The sequence below is a fragment of the Myxine glutinosa genome, chromosome 14, assembly GCF_964187855.1.
Source record: "Myxine glutinosa chromosome 14, kmMyxGlut1.1, whole genome shotgun sequence".
Taxonomy (NCBI): Eukaryota; Metazoa; Chordata; class Myxini; order Myxiniformes; family Myxinidae; genus Myxine; species Myxine glutinosa.
Window position 1 is genome coordinate 42,180,361 of NC_136274.1, and position 22,544 is coordinate 42,202,904.

The window sequence follows — 22,544 nt, forward strand, 5'->3', positions numbered from 1 at the left end:
GTGTGGGGTAAGGAGGGATGCAGAAAGGGGGGGGGATGTGAAGCTTTGAGTGGGGTGCGGTGGATGTTTATTCTGATTCCAAATTCCTAACTTTGACAAATGGAGATAATGATAATGGGATGGGAAATGAGATTGCTTGTTGAAGCCAGAGATACACGGTGTTGTATGTGCAGGGAGGGGAGGGAAGGAGGGTTGGTGGACCAAATGCTGAGCTGACGAGCAGCTCTGAAAAATAGTCCTTGTGAAGAAGAAGACGAAGACGAGACATATATGGTGGTGTAGAAGAAAAACGTGTAGCATTTCTGAAGGAGATAAACGGGTTTAAATGCATTTTTAATAATGATTTTGAAGGAAAAGGAAGCGTTTATATGTAATGTAGATTCAGTTTGGAGAACAAAATGGGAGGGTGGTGTAGAAATCGGAAATGTAGTTTTTTGGGGTTTTTTGAGTAAAAAGGAGTAAAAATCAAATGGAGTAAAAAAGTTTTTGTTTTTATATTTTGAAGCGAGGAGATGAAATAGGATAATGTTGAGGGCTAGGATACCCAGGAAGAAGGAAGGAAAAACGAGTAACAAGGATACAAATAATTTTCACACTCTACATCCTGGTTTACATCATGATTTACATCATCCATAGCTTGGTGTTGGCTTAGCGGTTAGGGTACCGTCTTGGGATCCTAGGATCCTGGGTTCGAATCCCGGTTGAATCGCTGAGTTAACGCCAGGGGGGTTGACTCAGCCTGTCATCCTTCCGAGGTCGGCAAATTGAGTACCAGTTCACTGGTAATTCCCTGTGTGTCGCAAGGGGCGACTAACAGGGTTGGCGGCAGGAAGGGCATCCGGCCATAAAACATTGCTTCAAAAAGGGGACCACAGTGCCCAAAAAAGGCCAACCCCTGCTCTGTGGGGAAAAATGGCCTCTAAAGGTGGTTCCACATCCAAGGAAAGGTCGTGTCAGGCCTTGAACAATAAGAAATGAATAGCACAAACAAACAACAAATTAACAAGAAATATTGCACGGGATACAACGGAAACACCAATAAGAAGACACGACGACATAAAAACACAACAAAACCAGTTTGGAAAACTGCTTTAGTAAGGTGGAAACGAGAACTGATATTTTCACCAGCATGTGCAAAAAAAACCCCCAAACCGGAAGGCAATTACGGGCGCATTTTTTGTTTGTTTGTTTTAAAAACATTTTTTGTTGAAACTTTGTGCAATCAACATTGGGCATGAAATATGTAACTGTTTTATTTTTGGATTTGATCCCCGGTTCATGCCCTAGGGGGTGGGCACTTCGTCTTCAAAACGGGGGAAATTTTTTTTTAACTCAAAATTTGATATCGAGTGATTCTTGGTGGAACGTTTTGCCATATTTCAACTTTGCTTCAGGAGTGAAGAGTGAGGATTTGTGATTGCACACCATCGACTTCGCTCTGGTTTTGTAAATGCAAACAGCTTGGACTGTTGTGATTATCTCGTTCCCAAAGCTTTTTGAACACACCTTGCATTTTTTCATTTGGCCGTGGTACATTGGAAATATCATGGGGTATTTAAAATACACGTCATTTCAGATAGCCAGGATGGTTGGTGTAATGACCTTTTTGGAGTATAGTATATAACTGCATGATGAAGCATGTTTCCTGTGATATGAAGATGCTTTTATATCCTCCTTCTGGAAAGCCTGGTGTTGGCTTAACGGTTAAGGTGGCCGACTTGTGATCTCAGGGTCCTGAGTTTAAGCCTCTGTCAGGCCTTTGGATTAACACCGGGTGGGTTGATTCAGCCCGTCATCCTTCCGAGGTCGGCAAAATGAGTACCAGCTTACTGGGAAGAATGAGCCATTTGAGTATCCTGTGTTGGAGTGGCGGCCCGTCCAGGATTTTTCTCAATAGTCTAGGAAACTGCTTTGGCAGCCCTATGCATCTGAAGATGCAAAATGAGTGGTTTTCTTTTACTTCTGGAATCAAAAGTTTGAGATGGAGAGAATGCCTTTGAAGTATCCCACTTATTTGGTATTGCATATGATGAGACCATGTTGGGACACTTTTGGATGGAAGAAAAGCATGAGATGGCATCAAAATGAAGAGGTGATTGAATTGGGTATTTGGTAGACTGGAATTTCCAGGGATGGGCCTCTGACATTATGGCATTGCCGGTTCAGCAGTGAGGGCCAACTGACACACTCCACAAGAGTTTAGTGATCATCAAATGTACATGGATGTGCATTCACCATATTGTCTATGCTCTACATGATCCACAATTTTGATTTGTTAGGTACATGAAAACACATATGCCACGTTTATAACTTGAATTTGAAATGTCTGTTATAAATAGGATTTGACTACTATAATGTATGTACGTAGTGGCTAAATCCAGCACAAAACTAGTGGTCTGCTTTGGTGGCAAAAGAGGATTAATAACGCAAGAATAAAACGGCACCCTGTAATCCATGGCGGATAACACGAACCATTTTGTTCTTACGATTTTCTTCTTAATGTAATGTACGATTGAATATCTGCCATCTTTACACAAAACTATGCGCATCTTTTTAATTGCCCAATCACTGTTCTTTTACCGTTGAATCTGCGTCTGCTTTTTGGGTGCAGGCTATGATATGTCTACCTTCGTTCGGCGCTACAGCAAGTATTTGAACGAGAAGGCGTATGCCTATCGACAGATGGCCTTTGACTTCATCCGTGTCAAGAGAGGGTTAGTTATTCTCAGGATTCTTTTTTTGGCCCGCTCACTTTTTATACTGGATACATTATAAATATGGTTTATTAAAATGTGATTTAAATCTCTCTATATCTCTATATCTCTCCATCTCCATCTCACATCATATTTTCATACACATCCGGGGTCTGCCTAGCAGGCACGTAAGAACATCGGCCATTATAAAGCTCGCAGCGTTAGTGTGAGAAATCTCTGAGGATATCCCGGAGACTCAATAGCTCAGTGGGCTGTCACCGCGTAAGTGATGAGTCCTGGGTTTCAGTCCCAGGTTGAGTCAGATTTTTTTCACACTAGCCCCACGCAGGAATTTACTTCCTGTTTCTTAAATTGTTAGATGAGTTCATCATCAATGCACTCTTACACACTTACATACACATACATACACTCACATCCGAGGTCTGCCGAGCAGGCACGTAAGACATCAGCTCATTATAAAGCTTGCAGTGTTAGTGTGAGAAATCTCTGAGGATATCCCGGAGACACAATAGCTCAGTGGGCTGTCACCGCGTAAGTGATGAGTCCTGGGTTTGAGTCCCGGGTTGAGTCAGAATTTTTTCACACAAGCCCCATGCAGGAATTTACTTCCTGTTTCTTAAATGAATAAATATATATACACACTTTTAAACGAGGTTGTTTCCAGTATTATTTTGGCCATGTAAGGAGCAAGCTGCTGGATAGATGGGGTACAACCAAGCTCTCTCTCTCTGCCAGAACTTCAGGAAGCAGTACAGTATAGCGATGTTTGGAGAAATCTGATCATAAATGTCATCAGAAGTTTGACATAACTCGACAGAACTGGATGACTAACCTCATCGCTGTGCAGAAATGGTGCAATATCTCTGCACCAATTCCCCTCCACCCCCTCAACCTTTAAAATTTGCCTCACAAGTACCCTTCCCTCTGAACTTTGTTTGCATTTTCTCCCAAACTTAGGTTAGTCTTGTTCGCTTTGTCTGTATGTCTGTCTATCTGTCAATGTCAATTGTGTACAGGTCACAATTTTAAACCGATCTTTATGAAACTTCACCAAATGGTAGAGTTAGTCATAAGGAAGCATCCTATTCATTTTGAGGTCAAAAGGTCAACAACTTTGACTAATTTCTAATCCTCAATTTTCATCCGATTGACTTGAAATTTGAAGACGATTTGCATATCAGGTCAATGAATTCAACCACCAATTATTTTTTAGATCAACATAGGCCAAAGGTTAACAATTTTTTGGGGGGACTTCGCAAGTATCGTGCTATGCATATTTCTTGTTTATTGTATCAATTTACTGACTACTTTCCCCTTTAATTTGTCATATGTAGAGTGTTCCTAAAGCTGTTTATAGAGATTGCTTTGTGTTTGCAGTGCTTGACGTTTTGATCTACAAATTAACCACCTTTAGAGGCCATTTTTCCCCACAGCAGGGGTTGGCCTTTTTCGGGTCCTCTTTTTTTGGTCCTCCATGGTCCTCTTTTTTTGAAGCAATGTTTTATGGCCGGGTGCTCTTCCTGCCGCCAACCCTGTTAGTCGCCTCTTGCAACACACAGGGAATTACCAGTGAACTGGTACTCAATTTGCCGACCTCGGAAGTATGACAGGCTGAGTCAACTCCCCTGGCGGTAATTCAGCGATCGACCGGGATTCAAACCCAGGATCCTAGGATCCCAAGCCGGCACCCTAACCGCTAAGCCAACACCAGGCTTTTTGATCTACAAATAACTGATTTTTATCGGTTTTTTTAGATTGCTGCTCATTGATCATTTCGAATTGCATGGATATTGAGACTTCCTGTAGTCTATTTGCTCATTTGAGTGATTTTAATTTTTTTTTTATTGTGTCGTAATGTCTATGTTAATTTATTGGAAAGTGATTTGCTTCTCATGGTCTGCCCCCATGTTGTCTCTGGTTATATATGCTAAATATCCAGCTTGTTTCGTCTGTTTGCATTTCAGCAATGATGGGTTGATGCGTTCGATGAGTGTGGAGAAGGTTTTGAAAGCCCTATCCGTCCTGCAATCTCAGGTTGATGCTCTTCTCGACTTTGAGGTAAGTCCCATATGTTGATGAGAATTAATGCCTTGTGCTTGAATTTTGCTCTCATCAAGCATGTCGCCGTTCATTCGTTGCAGTTGTCCTGGTTTTTGGTAGATGTGGAAGTATATAATTGAGATTGCGTGAGAATTTTTTTATTGTACTCATTTCTTTGTTTTGTAGCTTACACTTGAATCTGATGGAATGGCCTACTTTCATAATGTAATAACTGCTTATTTTGATGCAAGACCACATCAAACTGTGGTTATGCGGACTGTGAACAGATAGGCCTCACACTCACTCAACTGAGTTTTACCTTTGTTATTTATTTACTTTTGTATTTAGCTTTGCACTAACTATTTATAGCTTTTACAATATAAACAAATCAATTATGCAACCCTCTGTTTGCTGATCTAGGCCCACCCAAAGGATTTGAGTAATGGTGTGATGAGCGCTGCCTTCTCCTTGCTCTTCAAGGACATGATTCGCTTGTTTGCTTGTTACAACGATGGTATCATCAACCTGTTGGGTACGTCGAAGACAACACCTGTTCTGTCCATCACGTAACTTTTTTCCCTTTTATTGTACCTCTTTCAGCTTCTTCCTGTTCTTCTTTTTCGTCTTATTTATTTATTGTTTATTCAACCTTACCTGTTTCTCTGCAGAGAAATTCTTTGATTTGAAGAAGGTGCAAAGCAAGGAGGGGCTGGAAATCTACAAGAAGTTCCTCACTTGCATGATACGTGTTTCTGAGTTCTTCAAGATTGCTGAGGTTTGTGCAATTCATTGTGAGCACTTTTTGACCTCCGTGGTCTTTTTCGGTCGTTTGATGCGATTGGTGTGAAAAAGTGGATTTGTGTTTATTTTTTTGTGATGTTTCGTTGCAGCAAGTGGGGATTGATAAAGGAGACATACCAGACATTGCTCAGGTATTGACGGTGCATTTATCTATATATATATAAAACTGTGTGTGTGTGTGTGTGTGTGTGTGTGTGTGTGTGTGTGTGTGTGTGTGTGTGTGTGTGTGTGTGTGTGTGTGTGTGTGTGTGTGTGTGTGTGTGTGTGTGTGTGTGTGTGTGTGTGTGAGAGATGTTACCGATAGACTCCTAAACGGAGAGGCTTACGTGCTTGATATTTGACATAGACATGGCCATTGAGCGTGGGACGAACATGGCCGAACTCAAAATATTTGACGATCCATATTTTTTATTCATATTGTTGCGAATATGGAATTTGGCCTCCATATCCGCTTGTAAATATTCCCCTATTTTCTCCGATACTCCCCAACTCTCCCTTACCCCATTCCCTAGTCCCATTGTCTGTAAACAACACCCATTAGAGCCGATCTTCCCCTTCATCCCCCCATTAAATGTCGTGCCCAGGTCCCCCGCACCACACGTAGACAATTATAGGACATCTTGCTAGTTATTCTTAATCTATGTCAGTTAAGGACTTGTTTCCATTAATTATGACTCTTCGTTGCACCAGAATGTGATTATATGGCACCTGTTAGGAAGTTTAGGACCTCCCCATACCTCTCCGCATCTCTTCCCCATGAAGAAGCGCCAACTACAACAACAACAACAAAAGAGGGGGGCGGCGCGGTGACGGCATGGGGAGTGGGCGTCCTCCTTCCGGCTCGGTTAGCCACCATTGACCACGCGCTCCACGGGGTTACCACGAAGGGGCTCCCTGTCGGCCCCTCGTCAAGGGCGGAGCCGGTAACCCCCGCACCCAATGAGAAGCCATGGGCCGATGCCATCTGGGGCGGCGCTAACGAGCCGAGGGCGTGTCACTCCCCGCCGGAGATATACGCGGCCCCGCGCCGGACGTGAAGAGAGATGCGCCCCGAGCTTGGAAGGAAAAGACGCCACCCTCCCGAGCGCTGAGCGACCTCCCCAGCTTGAGACCAAAGTCGCGACCCACAAGCGCTGTGATACCTTCACGCATCTCTGGACACCACCGTACGTGATTCTGTCCCTGAGCCAGGTGCACCTGAGCCATCGCGACCTGCCTCCCCTTTTCATCAACCCCCGTGTGAGTCAGCATTTTGTCCCGTGTGTCTGTCGTCTGTCCGGGGATAATATAAGAGTGTGTCTAAGTGCCTGTCTTCCTGTAATATACCTCTAGCCCCTGTAATCTAACCTTTTTCCGTACGAATATACTTGAGAATCGAAACCCTGGTGTCGTATTGTGTCATTATAACCCAGCCGGGTGTCTTCTCTTTCCTATTGAGCCAGCGTAGCGCGATTAGTCAACATTCGGGCACAATCGGGTAACTTGTACGGATACGGCGGCCATCCCGCTCGGCCCACCATACCATCAAAGTCGTATCTGTAACAATTGGTGTCAGGAGTGGGATTCGAGGCCCGACCAAATTTTGAAGGAAAAAAAAAAAAAACGAATAGAGGAAAAAAAAAATTTGGTCAAAATTTGGAGCGGCCGAAATTTGTTTTGTTTTACGAAACTCGAATTTTGCAAGTCGCGCTATGGCGGATCAAGACGGCTGGGGTCCGGTAAAGGAGAGTGAGGTAGGGTCGGTCCAGGACCAAATTGAGGGACATGAGGAGAGCGAAGCAGTGAGGGCGGCAGGTTCGCAAAATAGCGCCGTCACGCACGAAGTAGCGGGCGCGCAAAATGGCGCGCTCGCTCACGTGGTTGAAGGGTCCCAAAATAGCGTCGCCGCGGAGGGCGAGCCTGCGGTGGCGGCTGGGGACGCTGGGCAAACCGGGTTTGACCTCAGATTATTCTTGACCCAACTGAATGCAAAAATGGATAGGATGGAGGGCCAAATGAGGGTTGATAGTGGGCGATTAGAGGGCCAAATGGGGGTAATGGGAAACCAAATGGGGGTAATGAGGGACGAAGCGAGGGGTACCGGTGAGAAGTTAGACAATAATTTTGAGGAGTTAGACAAGAAAATTGAGAAGTTAGACAATAATTTTGAGGGGTTAGACAACGGGATAAAAGAAGTGAAAAATGGGTTAATGGGGGTAGAAAATAGAATGGCTGCCCAGGAGAATCAGATAGAGGGAGTGAAAAATGGGTTAGAGGGGTTAGAAAACAGTATGGAAGGCAAATTGAGGGACATGAGGGACCAAGCGGAAAGGGAAGTTAAACAAATGGAGCAGCAGATAGAGGGGGTCAGAATGGGGGTAGAAACCAAACTGGATGCTCACAGGGAGGAAATGGAGCAGATGAGGGTGGCATCTGGGCAGGAGATGCAAGTGATGGGAGAGGAGATCAGAAGAGGAGTGAGTGAGGAGGTCGGAGGAGTGCGCGAGGAGGTGAGGCACTGTAAGGAGCGCATGGAGAAAGAGGTGAGAAAGGGGACTGTAAAATTGCAAGGTGGTATAGAGGAGTTGACGCTGGGAGTAGAACAACTGACAGTGGGACAAAAGGAGCTGGGGGACCAGGTAAAGAAGAACACAGCGGTAATAGAGGGTTTAAAATCGACACAGAAGGAGATGAAAAAGGACGTAGGGGTAATTAAAAAAGAGTGCCAGACGGTACATGAGGACCTGACGAGGAAAATGGACAAGGTGGTAGAGGTAATGGAGGTTAAAGAGCGGGAGGTGCGGGAGCACATAGAAAAAAATAAAGTGGAGTTAGAGGAAGAACTTAAAGGGGCGCACGAAGAGATGAAGGAGATGAAGCAAAAATTAGAGGAAGTGGAAGAAGGGGTGAGCGAAATTAAGAAGCGACGGAGAGAGGATAAGAAAGAGATAAAGGAGGAAGTAAAAGAATTGGTCCAAAGTCTGTGTTTGGATCGTGATGTGCTCATTAACCGGATGAGGGATTCGCAGGTGATGGAGGAGAAGCGAAGAGGAAGAGGACCCGGTGTAAGTGGTGACCAATATGGTCGTGCGTATGATGCGCCAGGGGATTTAAGAGGCTTGGGGGTCGAGATAGACCCGGGTGTTCGTGAGAGGCCGTTGGTGAAGTGTGCGACAGGTCTGGTGTGCGAAAGAGGAGGTGTGCGAGAAAGTCCGACTCTGGGGTGTGTGAGGAAAAAGTGTGTGCCAAGGAGTGAGGGTGCTGGCGAGAGTGAGTCGGTCGTAGCGCGTGTGCGAGGGGGCACATGGAAGCGCGGGGTGGTGAGTGTTACAGAGGGTGTGACGGGAGAGTGTGCGCAGGAGTGTGCGCGAGAAAGGTGTGTGACGGACAGGTGCATGAGGAAAGAGTGCGCTGTCAGAAGTAAGGAAGAGTGGCCACCGGTGGTGAGTGTTACAGAGGGTGTAACGGGAGAGTGTGCGCGAGGAAGGTGTGTGACGGACAGGTGCATGAGGAAAGAGTGCGCTGTCAGAAGTAAGGAAGAGTGTCCACCTGTGGTGAGTGTTACAGAGGGTGTAACGGGAGAGTGTGCGCGAGAAAGGTGTGTGACGGACAGGTGCATGGGGAAAGAGTGTGCTGTCAAGAGTAAGGGTGAGTGCGTTGTCACGAGTGGAGGTGAAAGTAGTGAGAGTGACATGGAGCGTGAGTTAGTTGTGACAGGTGAGCGAGGATGTACACCTGGGATGGAAGGATGCACACCTGGAATGGTAGAGCGTGAGTGGGAATGCACGCTGGAGTTGGTGGTGAGGCACGTGGTTGGGTGTGCGAATGAGAGCACACCTGTGATTGTCACAGAGGAGGTGACCGAGGAGGGGGCGCGAAGAGGTGTTTTGGTGAGGTGTGCTACGAACGAATGTGTGCCAAAATGTTCGGTGGTCAGGTGTGTGACCAAGGCTGTGAGTGGAATGAGTGTACCTGGGTGTGTAAGGAAAGGTACGAGGAGCATGGGCACGGCTGGGTGTGTGAGCAAGGAACGGGCTGCGGGGTGTAAGCATGCAGGTGAAGCATCGACGTTAGACGGGTTAGAGGTTAGAGCGACTTTTAGCCGAAGCGGGCCCTCGGTGCGTGCCGGGCCTCGCTTTGAACGGCCGCGTCCAGGCTCCACTAGGTGGAGCGGGCAGCTGGATAGGAAGGGTCGTCATGGCGACCACTTTTTGGTGAGACGTGCCGGCAGGTCTAGATCGGGGCATTGGATGGCTCCACGCCGAGGTGGTGTGTGGGATCTCGGCACGGGTAAGCCCCCGTCCCTGCACCGAGTGCCGGACGCATCCAGCCGCTGGCACAAAACAACCAGCATCCATTGCTTGGCTTTACGAAGCCGGGCTTTGGACAGGGATTGGCGCACCGAGAGGTATTAGTGAGTCGACTGGGTGATGAGGTTAGTGTTTTGGACCCAAAATTAGAGAAAAACAAAATTTGATGATTGGCCAAGGATTGGCAGTAGTGATTGGCAGATGATGGGCAGTGATTGGCCAAATTTTTGAATTGTTGGATTTGGACGAACAAAATTGATAGTGAAAGACCCCCGATGTGGTGGGATGGCAAATCCACCATCCCTCACAGGTGGGGGCAAAGGAGCACTAGATTATGGGGTGTATGGCAGTGAAAACTAGCCCGGGTGGGTTAGGATCTTGTGTGTAGGGATCTAGAAGATGACGTTAGGTAACGTTAAGATTAGTTAGTGACTGATACCTGTAGTGGGGACGCAGGTAGATTAGTATGGATGATAATGACGAGGGAGCGCAATAGTTAAAGGGACGACTGGGAAGCGCAAGTTTCAGAAGGGAGTAGTTAGCTGAGATGATGCCGTGTGTGTGAGAATTGAACAGGTGTGATTGTACAGGTGTGCAACTGGACAGGTGTGTGGAGCCGTGTATGAGTAGTGAGTGTGTGGATCAGCGCGAATGCGCTTGGGGAGAGAAGGGTGCAGGTGGCACCAGGTGTGAGAGCACAGGTGTGCAGGTACAGGTGTGTGGAGAGAGTTGGAGTGAGTGGTACGGAGTGGTGTGCATGGTGCGAAGGTGTGGATGGGGGAAGAGTGGACCCCTTTCACGAGCACCCGGGGCGGGTAGTGTAAGTGTTAGGTAGAGGGTGCAGGTAAATTGTGAATGGATATTGGCATCTGTGGTGCGGTTGCAGAATGGTGTTGTGAATGGGTGCATTAGTGTTGTGGAAATGGCTGGGCGTGTAGCCTGTTAGTGTGTGTAGTTGGTTGGGCACTCCACCACTGTGAAGATGTCGGCCAGGTGAGGCCGCAGGTGGGCTCTGGGAGCCGGTAGTTGTGAGTGGGTGCCTGAGGATCCCGGGTGTGGATCGGGCAGCCCAGTGCCAGAGAGGGCACCGAGTGGGGAGAGCGCCAGAGGGCCTGCCCCAGGTAGTTAGGTTAGGGTAAGGAGCAGGTAAGCTCGGAGGCAACTGCAGTGGTGGAGGTGTGCAGGTGGGTAGACCCACTGGGAGAGGTACACGTCGCAGCCCAGAAATTGTACGAGGGCACCGGGAGATGAATCGGGGGAGTGAGACCCCAAATTGAAGAGCACCACAGTGTGGCCAATGGGAATTGGTTTTTAGAACCCATAGTGTAAGAGGGCCAATGGTTTGGCCGGAGAGAGACCCCGGGTAGTGTAAAGTTGTTAAAGTCATTTAGGAGATAGTTAGGATTGATGAACCTGTCGCACCATACGCAGCCACTTACCTGTGGTGATGATGATGACTCCACACCTGTGTTTTCTTTGTTTTGTTGCGGGAAATGAGATTGCTGTGAGGATTTGTGAGACGCATCACGACGTGGATGAGACATTGGGGTGATTCCATCTCTCCCTCCCTAGGAGGGACTGATGATGAATTGGTGATGGCAAATTTTGATGTTCAGTTGGAGATGGCAAATTTTGATGAGAGTTGAAAATGGCAAATTTGATTGGTTAGGAGGGAGAGAAGACGAATTTGGTATATGGGAGGAACGGGGAAGACAGTAGGGATGTTTGTTGATTTGTAAAGTAGATGTTTATGGGTAGTGTTGTGTTGTGTGGATACAGTAAGGGGTAAGGGAGGGGCCATGTAGGTTACCTGGTGGGGGGGGGGGGGGCGTACGATAGGAACGTACCTGTCTCACCTGGTTCCCATGTGCCCCCAGTGTGCATTACCTTATATTGCGTGCACTTTTGCGCCCTTACCACCTTACTCACTTGTTTCTTCTTTTGTCTCCCACCTCCGAGGATCTGGCTTTGGGGTAGAGAGAGAGGAGAGAGAGGTGCTGGCTACGCAGTTGTGGGCCTGCACTTTCGCTGTTCGCTGCCTGGATCGGTACACCATATGGACCGCAATGTTTGTGGCCACCCACAATGGACCGCAGTTCGTTTGCGGCCAAGCACCACCCGGGGATGGACCTATGGATCAACGTGGCACCTATGCCATACAGGTGAACCACTAATAGTTAACACCACCAAGTGCACCACAAGAAGAGCAAGAGACACCTGCAGGGTTAGGGGTTGTTGAAGTTATTTTTATTCCAATGAACAATGGTGACTGCACCGATTGGTGGTGGGGTGGTGCTGTTGATGCTCGGGAAAGGGTGCTCTGCACGTTATTAAAGGCCGTCGGCCACAGAGCACTCGTGGGTTGGTGTATCGATGTTGGCAAGCGCGCTCTCTCTATGCATAACATCTGCATGTGTTCCTCCAAAAACAGGTCCTGGATCGTAGTGTAAATAGCAGCGTAGTCTTGTAAATAATGCTCCCTACCGGCTGTATGTTTAGTTTGAGAATTCTTTCCGGATTCGGTTATCCTGTGGGTGTGTTTCTGTGAGGAGAAGGGTGCAACGTCGCAGGGGGACATATTTACTCATTTGTGAATATCTGTAAAACTGTCGCACTCAGGGTAGAGTTAATAGTAGAGGGAACTACATTGCGTGCCACACTAAAGTAGGTAAAAATTTATCGGGTCGGGACGCCCCGAGGGTAGAGAAGGGTGCAATGTTGCGAATATGGAATTTGGCCTCCATATCCGCTTGTAAATATTCCCCTATTTTCTCCGATACTCCCCAACTCTCCCTTACCCCATTCCCTAGTCCCATTGTCTGTAAACAACACCCATTAGAGCCGATCTTCCCCTTCATCCCCCCATTAAATGTCGTGCCCAGGTCCCCCGCACCACACGTAGACAATTATAGGACATCTTGCTAGTTATTCTTAATCTATGTCAGTTAAGGACTTGTTTCCATTAATTATGACTCTTCGTTGCACCAGAATGTGATTATATGGCACCTGTTAGGAAGTTTAGGACCTCCCCATACCTCTCCGCATCTCTTCCCCATGAAGAAGCGCCAACTACAACAACAACAACAAAAGAGGGGGGCGGCGCGGTGACGGCATGGGGAGTGGGCGTCCTCCTTCCGGCTCGGTTAGCCACCATTGACCACGCGCTCCACGGGGTTACCACGAAGGGGCTCCCTGTCGGCCCCTCGTCAAGGGCGGAGCCGGTAACCCCCGCACCCAATGAGAAGCCATGGGCCGATGCCATCTGGGGCGGCGCTAACGAGCCGAGGGCGTGTCACTCCCCGCCGGAGATATACGCGGCCCCGCGCCGGACGTGAAGAGAGATGCGCCCCGAGCTTGGAAGGAAAAGACGCCACCCTCCCGAGCGCTGAGCGACCTCCCCAGCTTGAGACCAAAGTCGCGACCCACAAGCGCTGTGATACCTTCACGCATCTCTGGACACCACCGTACGTGATTCTGTCCCTGAGCCAGGTGCACCTGAGCCATCGCGACCTGCCTCCCCTTTTCATCAACCCCCGTGTGAGTCAGCATTTTGTCCCGTGTGTCTGTCGTCTGTCCGGGGATAATATAAGAGTGTGTCTAAGTGCCTGTCTTCCTGTAATATACCTCTAGCCCCTGTAATCTAACCTTTTTCCGTACGAATATACTTGAGAATCGAAACCCTGGTGTCGTATTGTGTCATTATAACCCAGCCGGGTGTCTTCTCTTTCCTATTGAGCCAGCGTAGCGCGATTAGTCAACATTCGGGCACAATCGGGTAACTTGTACGGATACGGCGGCCATCCCGCTCGGCCCACCATACCATCAAAGTCGTATCTGTAACAATATTTACCTCAGCGCATTTCAGCGCACGGAATCAGAGCAGGTGGGTGCTGATTCGCTCAGAGCGATCACGTGATGACGCTATGAAACGCTATGACGCTATGAACGATATGACGCTATGAACGCTATGATGCTATGAAAAAAAAAAATCGCTCGCTTTGCCAAGGGGCTCGCTCCCCCCCCCCGTTCCCCTCCTCTCCCCCTCCCCTCCCCCACCCGGCAATGCCGGGTACTTCTGCTAGTTATTTATAAATAAAATTTTATACATTTATTTATTTATTTATTTTTACTCGGTTTACTCAGAATGAAGTAACCACCTTTAGAGGCCATTTTTCCCCGCAAGCGGGGGTTGGCCTTTTTCGGGAACCGTGGTTGTTGTTGTTTTTTTGGTCCCCTTTTTGAAGCAATGTTTTACGGCCGGATGCCCTTCCTGACGCCAACCCTTTTTGCCGCCTTTAGCGACAAACAGGGAATTACCAGTGAACTGGTACTCAATTAGCCGACCTCGGAAGGATGACAGGCTGAGTCAACCCCCCTGGCGTTAATTCAGCGATCGACCGGGATTCGAACCCAGGATCCTGGGATCCTAAGCCGGCACCCTAGCCGCTAGCCCAACACCAGGGTTCACACACACACACACACTGAACCAGCATTGCCATTACTCAGAATGAAGTATAGTATTTTATTGTTGTTGAAAGATTTATATATTTTAAATCGAAGGGAATTTATTTTATTTTATCCAATGCTGCAGGATGTATCGTTCTGGATTATTTTTGTTAGAACCATGATCACATTGCAAATATAACTATTTACCTGTAATTGGTCACCTTGATGATATCGGTTCTTTTTTGTCCTAGTTGTTCTTATACAATGTCTTTACCAGTTACCAGCTTGCTTTTAGGGTAAATGCACCTTAATTATCACTAAGCCTCCCCCAAATTGCTTCTTATGTCCTCCAACCTCACATGACTAGGCTCCAGGAAGCTTATTGGAATCTATGGAGCAGCATGTTGCCTTGCAAGAGTCAAAGAAGAGTAAAGAAGGCAGGTAAGATCACCATGTACTGCTGATGTTATCTTGATCCAAGAGTCTTGGCTTGCTTGCTTCACATGAGGGACCCAAAAAGTTCTTACATTGGCATTGTTCTATGGTTATTTTGTTTTATTTTCGGCCTGATTTACATTTTTATTTCATTTTGATCTTCCCACGGTTCATATGTTATCTTCAGGAGCAAGTTTGGTATACTCCAATTGGCTGAATGAAACAAGCCGGTGAGATAAATCCGGCCAAGTTGTTTGCCCCGTCCGAGGACGTGCATCAAGTGATGCGATGGCATTGATTGCCACATGATTTGCGCTTCAGCGTAGTGGCAAATCTCAGCATAGCGTAGTTTACCAGATGCTTCAGCATAGTTGCCCTAGTTGAAACAGCCAATTTTATGGCAAATCTTTTGACAAAAATTCCAAAATGCCTCGCAGGCATTTTAAACCAAGATTTTGTCTTTATTTAAAGGAGTTGCTTTGATTTAGTATTAGTTATTTTATTGTGTTCCTTTTTTTTTCAGCATCTCCCTGCTTTGAACTACTGATTTTATTTTTGCATGCCATTTTTATTATTGAGAAAGCTTTACGTCTAGAATGTATGATGTTGCATGGACTCTGACCACAGCTTTGCTATGGCCCTCCACATGATCAAGCTTCCTAACCTCCACATTGAAGACCGGTATGGCGGCCACTTTCTTGCTCAACATGTCTTCGGCCACAAGTGCGAACACCATTTAATACTTGCTTTGACTGTTCCATCAAAGTTTGACTTTGACTTTGAATGAGGCATCTTAAGAGGCTGGCCTGGAATGAAAACACACCGCTTGTGGCCAATTAAAACGCACACAAACTCTTGCGGGTGGGTGGGGGGGGGGGGGGGGCTGAACCAGCAGGTACCAGAGGCTGTTTGAGGACGATGTAAATACGCCTTTGGATGATTTAAAATGAGTATGAGCACTTCCAAATGATGGACTAAATGTAATTGGGGCTCAATCGGCTACACTAGCTAGGCCAACCTAGTGTTTGGCTAGGCCAAAACACCCTGCTGTTAATTATTTTCTTATTTTGAATTGTTTTTTTATACATATTTTTTTCTTGAAAATAATTTTCATGTGTAATCATGATTTTCTGTATTGCTGGATCTTTATGGTTTAGATTTTTCAAGGGTTGATAATGGACGGATCATGTTGAGGTGTTGAAATTCCAACTGGACTGTTCACTTAGATCTGAGCCTAGCTGTCCAACCAAGTTTGTATGACTTTTGCTTGGTCGCTATTTATTGAGGTGGAGGAAACGTACCTTGCACTAGAAAGTCAAACAAACCCTGATGCTAATTCCCCAAAGGGTTATCCAAATCTTACCGAAATAAATTGAGGACATTCAGGCAATTTTATTTGGAAAATGTGAACTTTCTTGAAGCTCACATCATTCTTGACCGGTTCGATGGCAATGCAAACTCCGAGATGGCGGAGAGTCGTTACAAACTCGAATCGTCGTTCACGTGGTGTGAAGATCATTCTTGCTGTTCTTCTGCTTCCTTGTGCTGTTGTCCAACTGTCTTCTAGATGCAATTGCTTTTTTGCTTTTTATTATTTTATTTTTGGCTTGATGCTTCCTGCTGAATGCCATCGGAACTGCAGCGAGGGGTAAGTGCTTTGCTTTATTGAGTATTTATCTGCTGCTTATCACGCAGTCGCAAACTTTGCGTAATCCGTCCACTCGTTTATTCATCTTAATATAATAATGCAAACGTATATGGTTATGTATGTTTGTCTGTTTGTATGTATGTTTATATGCGACCAAAACTTCTTCCTCTTCAAATAAAATTAACATCGTCTTAATTACGTTTAGACTGCTAAGACCCCTCAGTCCTTTGACGACCCTTTAAGTCCCCCAATACTCTTAAGACCCCTGAAGACCCAAAACATCCCAAAGATCCAAAATACCCTTGAAGGAAGGCCCTGAGACTAAAAAAAGACCCTGAAAATCCAAAAGACCCTGAAGACCCAAATCACCCTGAAGACCCAAATCACCCTGAAGACCCAAATCACCCTGAAGACCCAAATCACCCTGAAGACCCAAATCACCCTGAAGACCCAAATCACCCTGAAGACCCAAATCACCCTGAAGACCCAAATCACCCTGAAGACCCAAATCACCCTGAAGACCCAAATCACCCTGAAGACCCAAATCACCCTGAAGACCCAAATCACCCTGAAGACCCAAAACACCCTGAAGACCCAAAACACCCTGAAGACCCAAAACACCCTGAAGACCCAAAACACCCTGAAGACCCAAAACACCCTGAAGACCCAAAACACCCTGAAGACCCAAAACACCCTGAAGACCCAAAACACCCTGAAGACCCAAAACACCCTGAAGACCCAAAACACCCTGAAGACCCAAAACACCCTGAAGACCCAAAACACCCTGAAGACCCAAAACACCCTGAAGACCCAAAACACCCTGAAGACCCAAAACACCCTGAAGACCCAAAACACCCTGAAGACCCAAAACACCCTGAAGACCCAAAACACCCTGAAGACCCAAAACACCCTGAAGACCCAAAACACCCTGAAGACCCAAAACACCCTGAAGACCCAAAACACCCTGAAGACCCAAAACACCCTGAAGACCCAAAACACCCTGAAGACCCAAAACACCCTGAAGACCCAAAACACCCTGAAGACCCAAAACACCCTGAAGACCCAAAACACCCTGAAGACCCAAAACACCCTGAAGACCCAAAACACCCTGAAGACCCAAAACACCCTGAAGACCCAAAACACCCTGAAGACCCAAAACACCCTGAAGACCCAAAACACCCTGAAGACCCAAAACACCCTGAAGACCCAAAACACCCTGAAGACCCAAAACACCCTGAAGACCCAAAAGACACTGAAGACCCAAAAGACACTGAAGACCCAAAAGACACCGAAATGGTCAAAGATGCCTATCCCTCTGAAACAACGTGTGGTGAGGTGCACAGAGCGCGCTGAGTTACGCTAGTTCATTCAATGTGACAGATTGTTTTTGATTTTCCTTGGTGGGATGAACAGGAATTTTACATTATCTCGCGAGTCAAACCAGTTTTTAAGGTGTTTCCCAGTGACAAGTTCAACTGTCACTCCATGCTTGAGAACGACTTGTTTTTTGTTTTCTTTGCTGGTAAGGAAAAGGGCAATACTGATTTAATATTTTTTATATCGACGTTCTTTATTTTATTTCATGTCACTTAGTTGTTTCACTTTTTTTAGCATGGTTAATAGAGCTTTTATTCTATTTTGTCCACAGTGGCTTTGTGCATCTCAAATGAGTGGTCTTGAATCGTGATTTCAAAAAAAAAAGAATTTTGGTCACGTTCCTATAGTTGTACTGTCCCGAGAGTTAAAAAAAAAAATAGACTGTGAACGATTGTGAAGGTTGACTAATTTGATGAATTTATGATTAACAGGATAATCGTGTTTTGAGGTTTGAATTTAGTGTCATGGTATTTAAGTATCATTCTGTGGCTTGCCTTTGAAAGTTTGTTTTAAAGTTATCTTTTATTACTGTTGAGTTTACTTTGTAACCACCTTTTATTTTATTTTTTTGGCTTCTTCTTCAAAGGCAAAGTGGAGGCTCAACTTCAGGAAAGGTAATTTTGCATTCTCTCGACTGGCTCCATTGTTCACTGCATCATCCTCGGTATTTCGTGGATTTGTGGTCCTTGCATGAGCACTGGCTACATGCTCTGCCTGACCCCAGGATTCCCCAGATGGGGCTGCCACGTCCTCACCGGTGCAACCGGTGGATGGTGCCGCATCCGTCGAAGCGTTTCCACCCCCGCCGAGCGCACCACAGTCCACCAGGTAGGTGTAGCAAGACAGACAAATTGTTTGCTCTGTATTGGATTAACGACGATTGATTGGAATTATTTATTTCGTTCAAGTAATATTTTTACCTGCAACATGTCCCAGGTCTACCAGAGCTCCACATGGTTGTTGTTGTTGTTGTTGTTGTTGTTGTTTGCAGTCGATTTTGAAATTTGCACCCACTGGTCAGACAGCTGTCACACCCCACCCACATTTGTTGCTCGACTCCACCCACATTTGTTGCTTGACTCCACTCTGGCCATGGCACCCAAACAAAATAATATGGCTGCCATTTTGGTTTTCTGGAGAGCCGAAGGCTTCAGGCCTGTAGGCATCTGCTGATTATATACTGCCCGGGTTTGTTCATGTCGAATAAGCAGCTCCCTAAAAAAACATAGCATTATGTCATTTTTAAATGGCCCCATAATTGGGGTTAAACAATCTGTGACCATGTGACGAATCGGCTCGTTCTGATATAACTTTGGTGGAGGCTGTCATGGGTGAGAGGTGTCAAGTTAATCTTTGAGCATTAATCACATTAAATGAGCGTTTCCGAATCGGCACGTTACAAGATTTTGTCACAGGTTGCGTGGACAGTGTAGTCATTCTTGTTGTTTATTTATTTGTAAAATATCGTGTGTAATACTTCCTTGACTCAGCATTTAAAAAGGATAGAGCATGGGCCAAAACTATAGGTCGGTAATGATAGTGCAGGTCTTGATGGGACTTGTGGCCTCCTCCTGCATCAAAGTTCCTTGTAAGGGAACTCTTATTATTATTATTATTATTTATATTTTCATTATTACTAGCAGAGTACTGTTCCAAGCGTGCAACACGTTCTTCTGACACATCCCCTGTTTTGGCGGTGTATATGCAACACCGCTGCCTCGATCACTCCTGAAAATGCGAATAAATCTGGGTTACCGATAGGAAACAAAAACATGCCTACTGCTCATCCGCATATATAGCTCAGATAATTCCAACTGCACTTTCCCTGGCCCCAAGGAAGAAAATGTAAAAATGGGGGATTTTTTTTTTTTTTTTTTTCCAAAACTGATTGAATCGAACAAAACTTGCACATGCACAACTTCAGGGTGCCTTCATTAATCCTTCAAAGTTTCAACTTCCTCGGTCAAATCATCTTGGAAGAGTAGATGACACATACATACATGCATACATACACACATGCTCTGTTATAGTAAAGATTATTATTATTATTATTATTATTATTACAGTTAAGTCGATAATTTGTGTAGTAATTGATACACATTTGGTTATTTGTGCATTTTTCTTAACCACCACCTTTTTTGATCTGGTACAATAAAATGATCCCTTTTTGCCTCGATACAGCAATTTAAAATGACGTTCACATTCTCCATTCAAATCATTGCTGGAATGAGGTTTGATGTTGATCCTGCAATCCGAACCCTCACCTGTTTCCTTCCTTCTGAACCAAATTTTGTTAAATCCTCCATTGTTGAGAAACACTGAATTGGTTTAACATCTTTACAACAATCTTGGTATCCCTCAGTCCTGCTAACGTAATCTCATTTATGATTAAATGTTTGTTTGCCGGTAAGAGTGGGGTCTCAGATAATTTTCCTTTCCGTTCTGGGTTAGTGCATCGACTGACCTTCTAGGTTTGCAATCAAACTTCCTGACATCTGCTGCACTACCCCCGCCAGGTGCATCACCTGCTCCACCAACGAGCTGGTCAGGTATTGACCTTGTTTTCCACAGTCATTTTTTTCACATTTTTTATGTAGGCCTGGCAGTGACTCATGCCATCATTGCTTTTTTTGAAGAAGCTTGTTTGTTTTGAAGTTTTATGATATATATAATTAATTTGTCCTTTGCATTGTCTCCCGTGGGGTTTATTTTGTGCAGCATTGGATAGTGCACTTGCTTTATAATTTATGTCTGAGTCAAATATTGCACGTATATAATTATTGTCGATTTTTTTTAAACTGTGTGTGTGTGTGTGTGTGTGTGTGTGTGTGTGTGTGTGTGTGTGTGTGTGTGTGTGTGTGTGTGTGTGTGTGTGTGTGTGTGTGTGTGTGTGTGTGTGTGTGTGTGTGCGTGCTGTCGAGTTTCTTGGGCCTTCAAGGGCTTGGTGCAGTTTTGGGCAGATTCATCATCGGATTTGATGGTTAGCTTGACTGAGGAGGGAATGTGGTGAATCTGTCTGTGCATCTGAACGAGTCTTTAAACCACATCCGAGCCAATCTGGGCTTCCCAGACAAAACACGTTCACACTGTGAACCGTTCAATTTGGAGGGTGCAACTGCTCTGAGGTGTTGCAAGCCATGAATAGATCTGATGGTTTATACTTCCTTATAGACCGAGGACGACACGAGTGCATACGTTTGAGTTAGGGTTCAAAGATGTCGTATAATGGCCACCAAAAGTTGCACACCTGTTCCCAAGGATGTCGACTTTCATCGTTCTATCTTGCTTTTAGCGCTACCCTGCTTTTGCTGTTGGGATCCTTCATTTGCATATGCAAATTTCTGCTTTCACATTTTTAGGTTTTCAAGAACGTTCTTTGATAACAGCTACACTGACATACGACTGAACAGCTTTTCAATTTGAGCTGCCTATTCTCTTCCGTCCACAATGCCAGCAACACTTAAATGTTGAAAAGATCCAAGCATTGATTTTCCAGGCCTTTCGGGAGGCATTTGCTGCGTCTGCAATTTTGTCTTTTGTGTTAGGGCTGGGAACACCACGTTGCAAGATGACCGTTTCATCCCCTGCCTGGTTGAAGGCAGGTTTTCCTTGAGGAATGCTGGACATAGCCAGGAGAAGGTATAGCTTCAGCTGTTCCAATGTGTGAACGAGGCATAGATTACCAATAGCTAACCAGGTGCAACTTAATCGTACCTTGTGGAGAGCAATTAGTTGCCCAGCACATTATTTTCTTTAAACATAGTGTGTGAGACGCTTATGCCTGCTGGAAACAGGAATTGACGGTTTTCTCATTGTCGTTGTCGATGTTCTGGTGCATGGCGTTGATAAGATGCTGTTTTATGCTGTGTGCACGGTCGTGCATTTTCTCAAGTTTTGGACATAATTCTTGCTTTTTACCCTTCTTCCTTACCTGTCCTTTATTATTATTTTTAAAACCTTGTCTCTCCCTCACTGGTTAAGCTGATCTTCTTGGTGGAGGTAAGTTTCCATCGGTTTTATTTCAGGGTGGGTTTTCTGGCTAAATGGGAAAAATAGTAAAAAGCATTTGGCTAAAGCAATATTGGTTTATTTATGTTGTTGTCGTTTATGATGATTATGTGCGAGAAGGTCGCTTGAAGATTACCAGTTATTCTGTTGTAGTTGTAGAAGTTTTTTTTTCCCGGTAAATCTGGGTTTTTTTTGGTTTGTTTTTTTGCATCCCACTAGCAAGATATCCGCCTATTGGTTAATTCTTACCCACAGTGTATTGAGATGAGCATGGAAGGAAAATGATGCCGATTAAAACTAGAAAGCATCTTAAAATGCAAAAGCTGTCCACTTCCACTTTGTATTGGAACTAAATTTTAATTCGAACTAAATATTTATTAATTATTTTATCCATCCTGAGATATTCTCATAAGGGTTTGTTGAAAATTTGACGAAAGCTCAAATGGTAAATAAAGAAACATGAAAGCGATTTCAAAACCCGGCCTTGTCATGCTATGCGCCAGACGGGCCAATAAGGCCTATTTATACTATCTGAGTTTTGCATTTTGACATTTTGACCCAATTTTTAATTACTCATCATACTCTCTCTCATAAGGGCTTGTTGAAAATTTGACCAAAGCTCAAATGGTTAAAAAAAGTTATTTGCTGGACACATGCACGAACACTCTCTCTATCTCTGTCTCTCTGTCTCTCTGTCTCTCTGTCTCTATGTCTCTCTCTCTGTCTGTCTCTCTCTCTCTCTCTGTATCTCTCTCTGTCTCTCTCTCTGTCTCTCTCTCTGTCTCT

At 45.4% G+C, this 22,544-nt stretch overlaps 1 protein-coding gene across 5 annotated transcripts in view; it reads left to right on the plus strand.

The window, feature by feature from the left end:
- LOC137439736 (phosphatidylinositol-binding clathrin assembly protein-like) overlaps positions 1-22,544 on the plus strand; it is a 68,808-nt gene that overhangs the window by 17,511 nt on the left and 28,753 nt on the right. For all 5 annotated transcript variants that reach the window (XM_068135780.2, XM_078768225.1, XM_078768227.1 and 2 more), the window contains exons 4-12: positions 2,612-2,714; positions 4,679-4,772; positions 5,175-5,286; positions 5,423-5,529; positions 5,645-5,686; positions 14,658-14,731; positions 18,337-18,364; positions 18,475-18,578; positions 20,202-20,299. In XM_068135780.2, the coding sequence (XP_067991881.2) occupies positions 2,612-2,714; positions 4,679-4,772; positions 5,175-5,286; positions 5,423-5,529; positions 5,645-5,686; positions 14,658-14,731; positions 18,337-18,364; positions 18,475-18,578; positions 20,202-20,299 (762 nt within the window). The remainder of the gene's footprint in view (positions 1-2,611; positions 2,715-4,678; positions 4,773-5,174; positions 5,287-5,422; positions 5,530-5,644; positions 5,687-14,657; positions 14,732-18,336; positions 18,365-18,474; positions 18,579-20,201; positions 20,300-22,544) is intronic.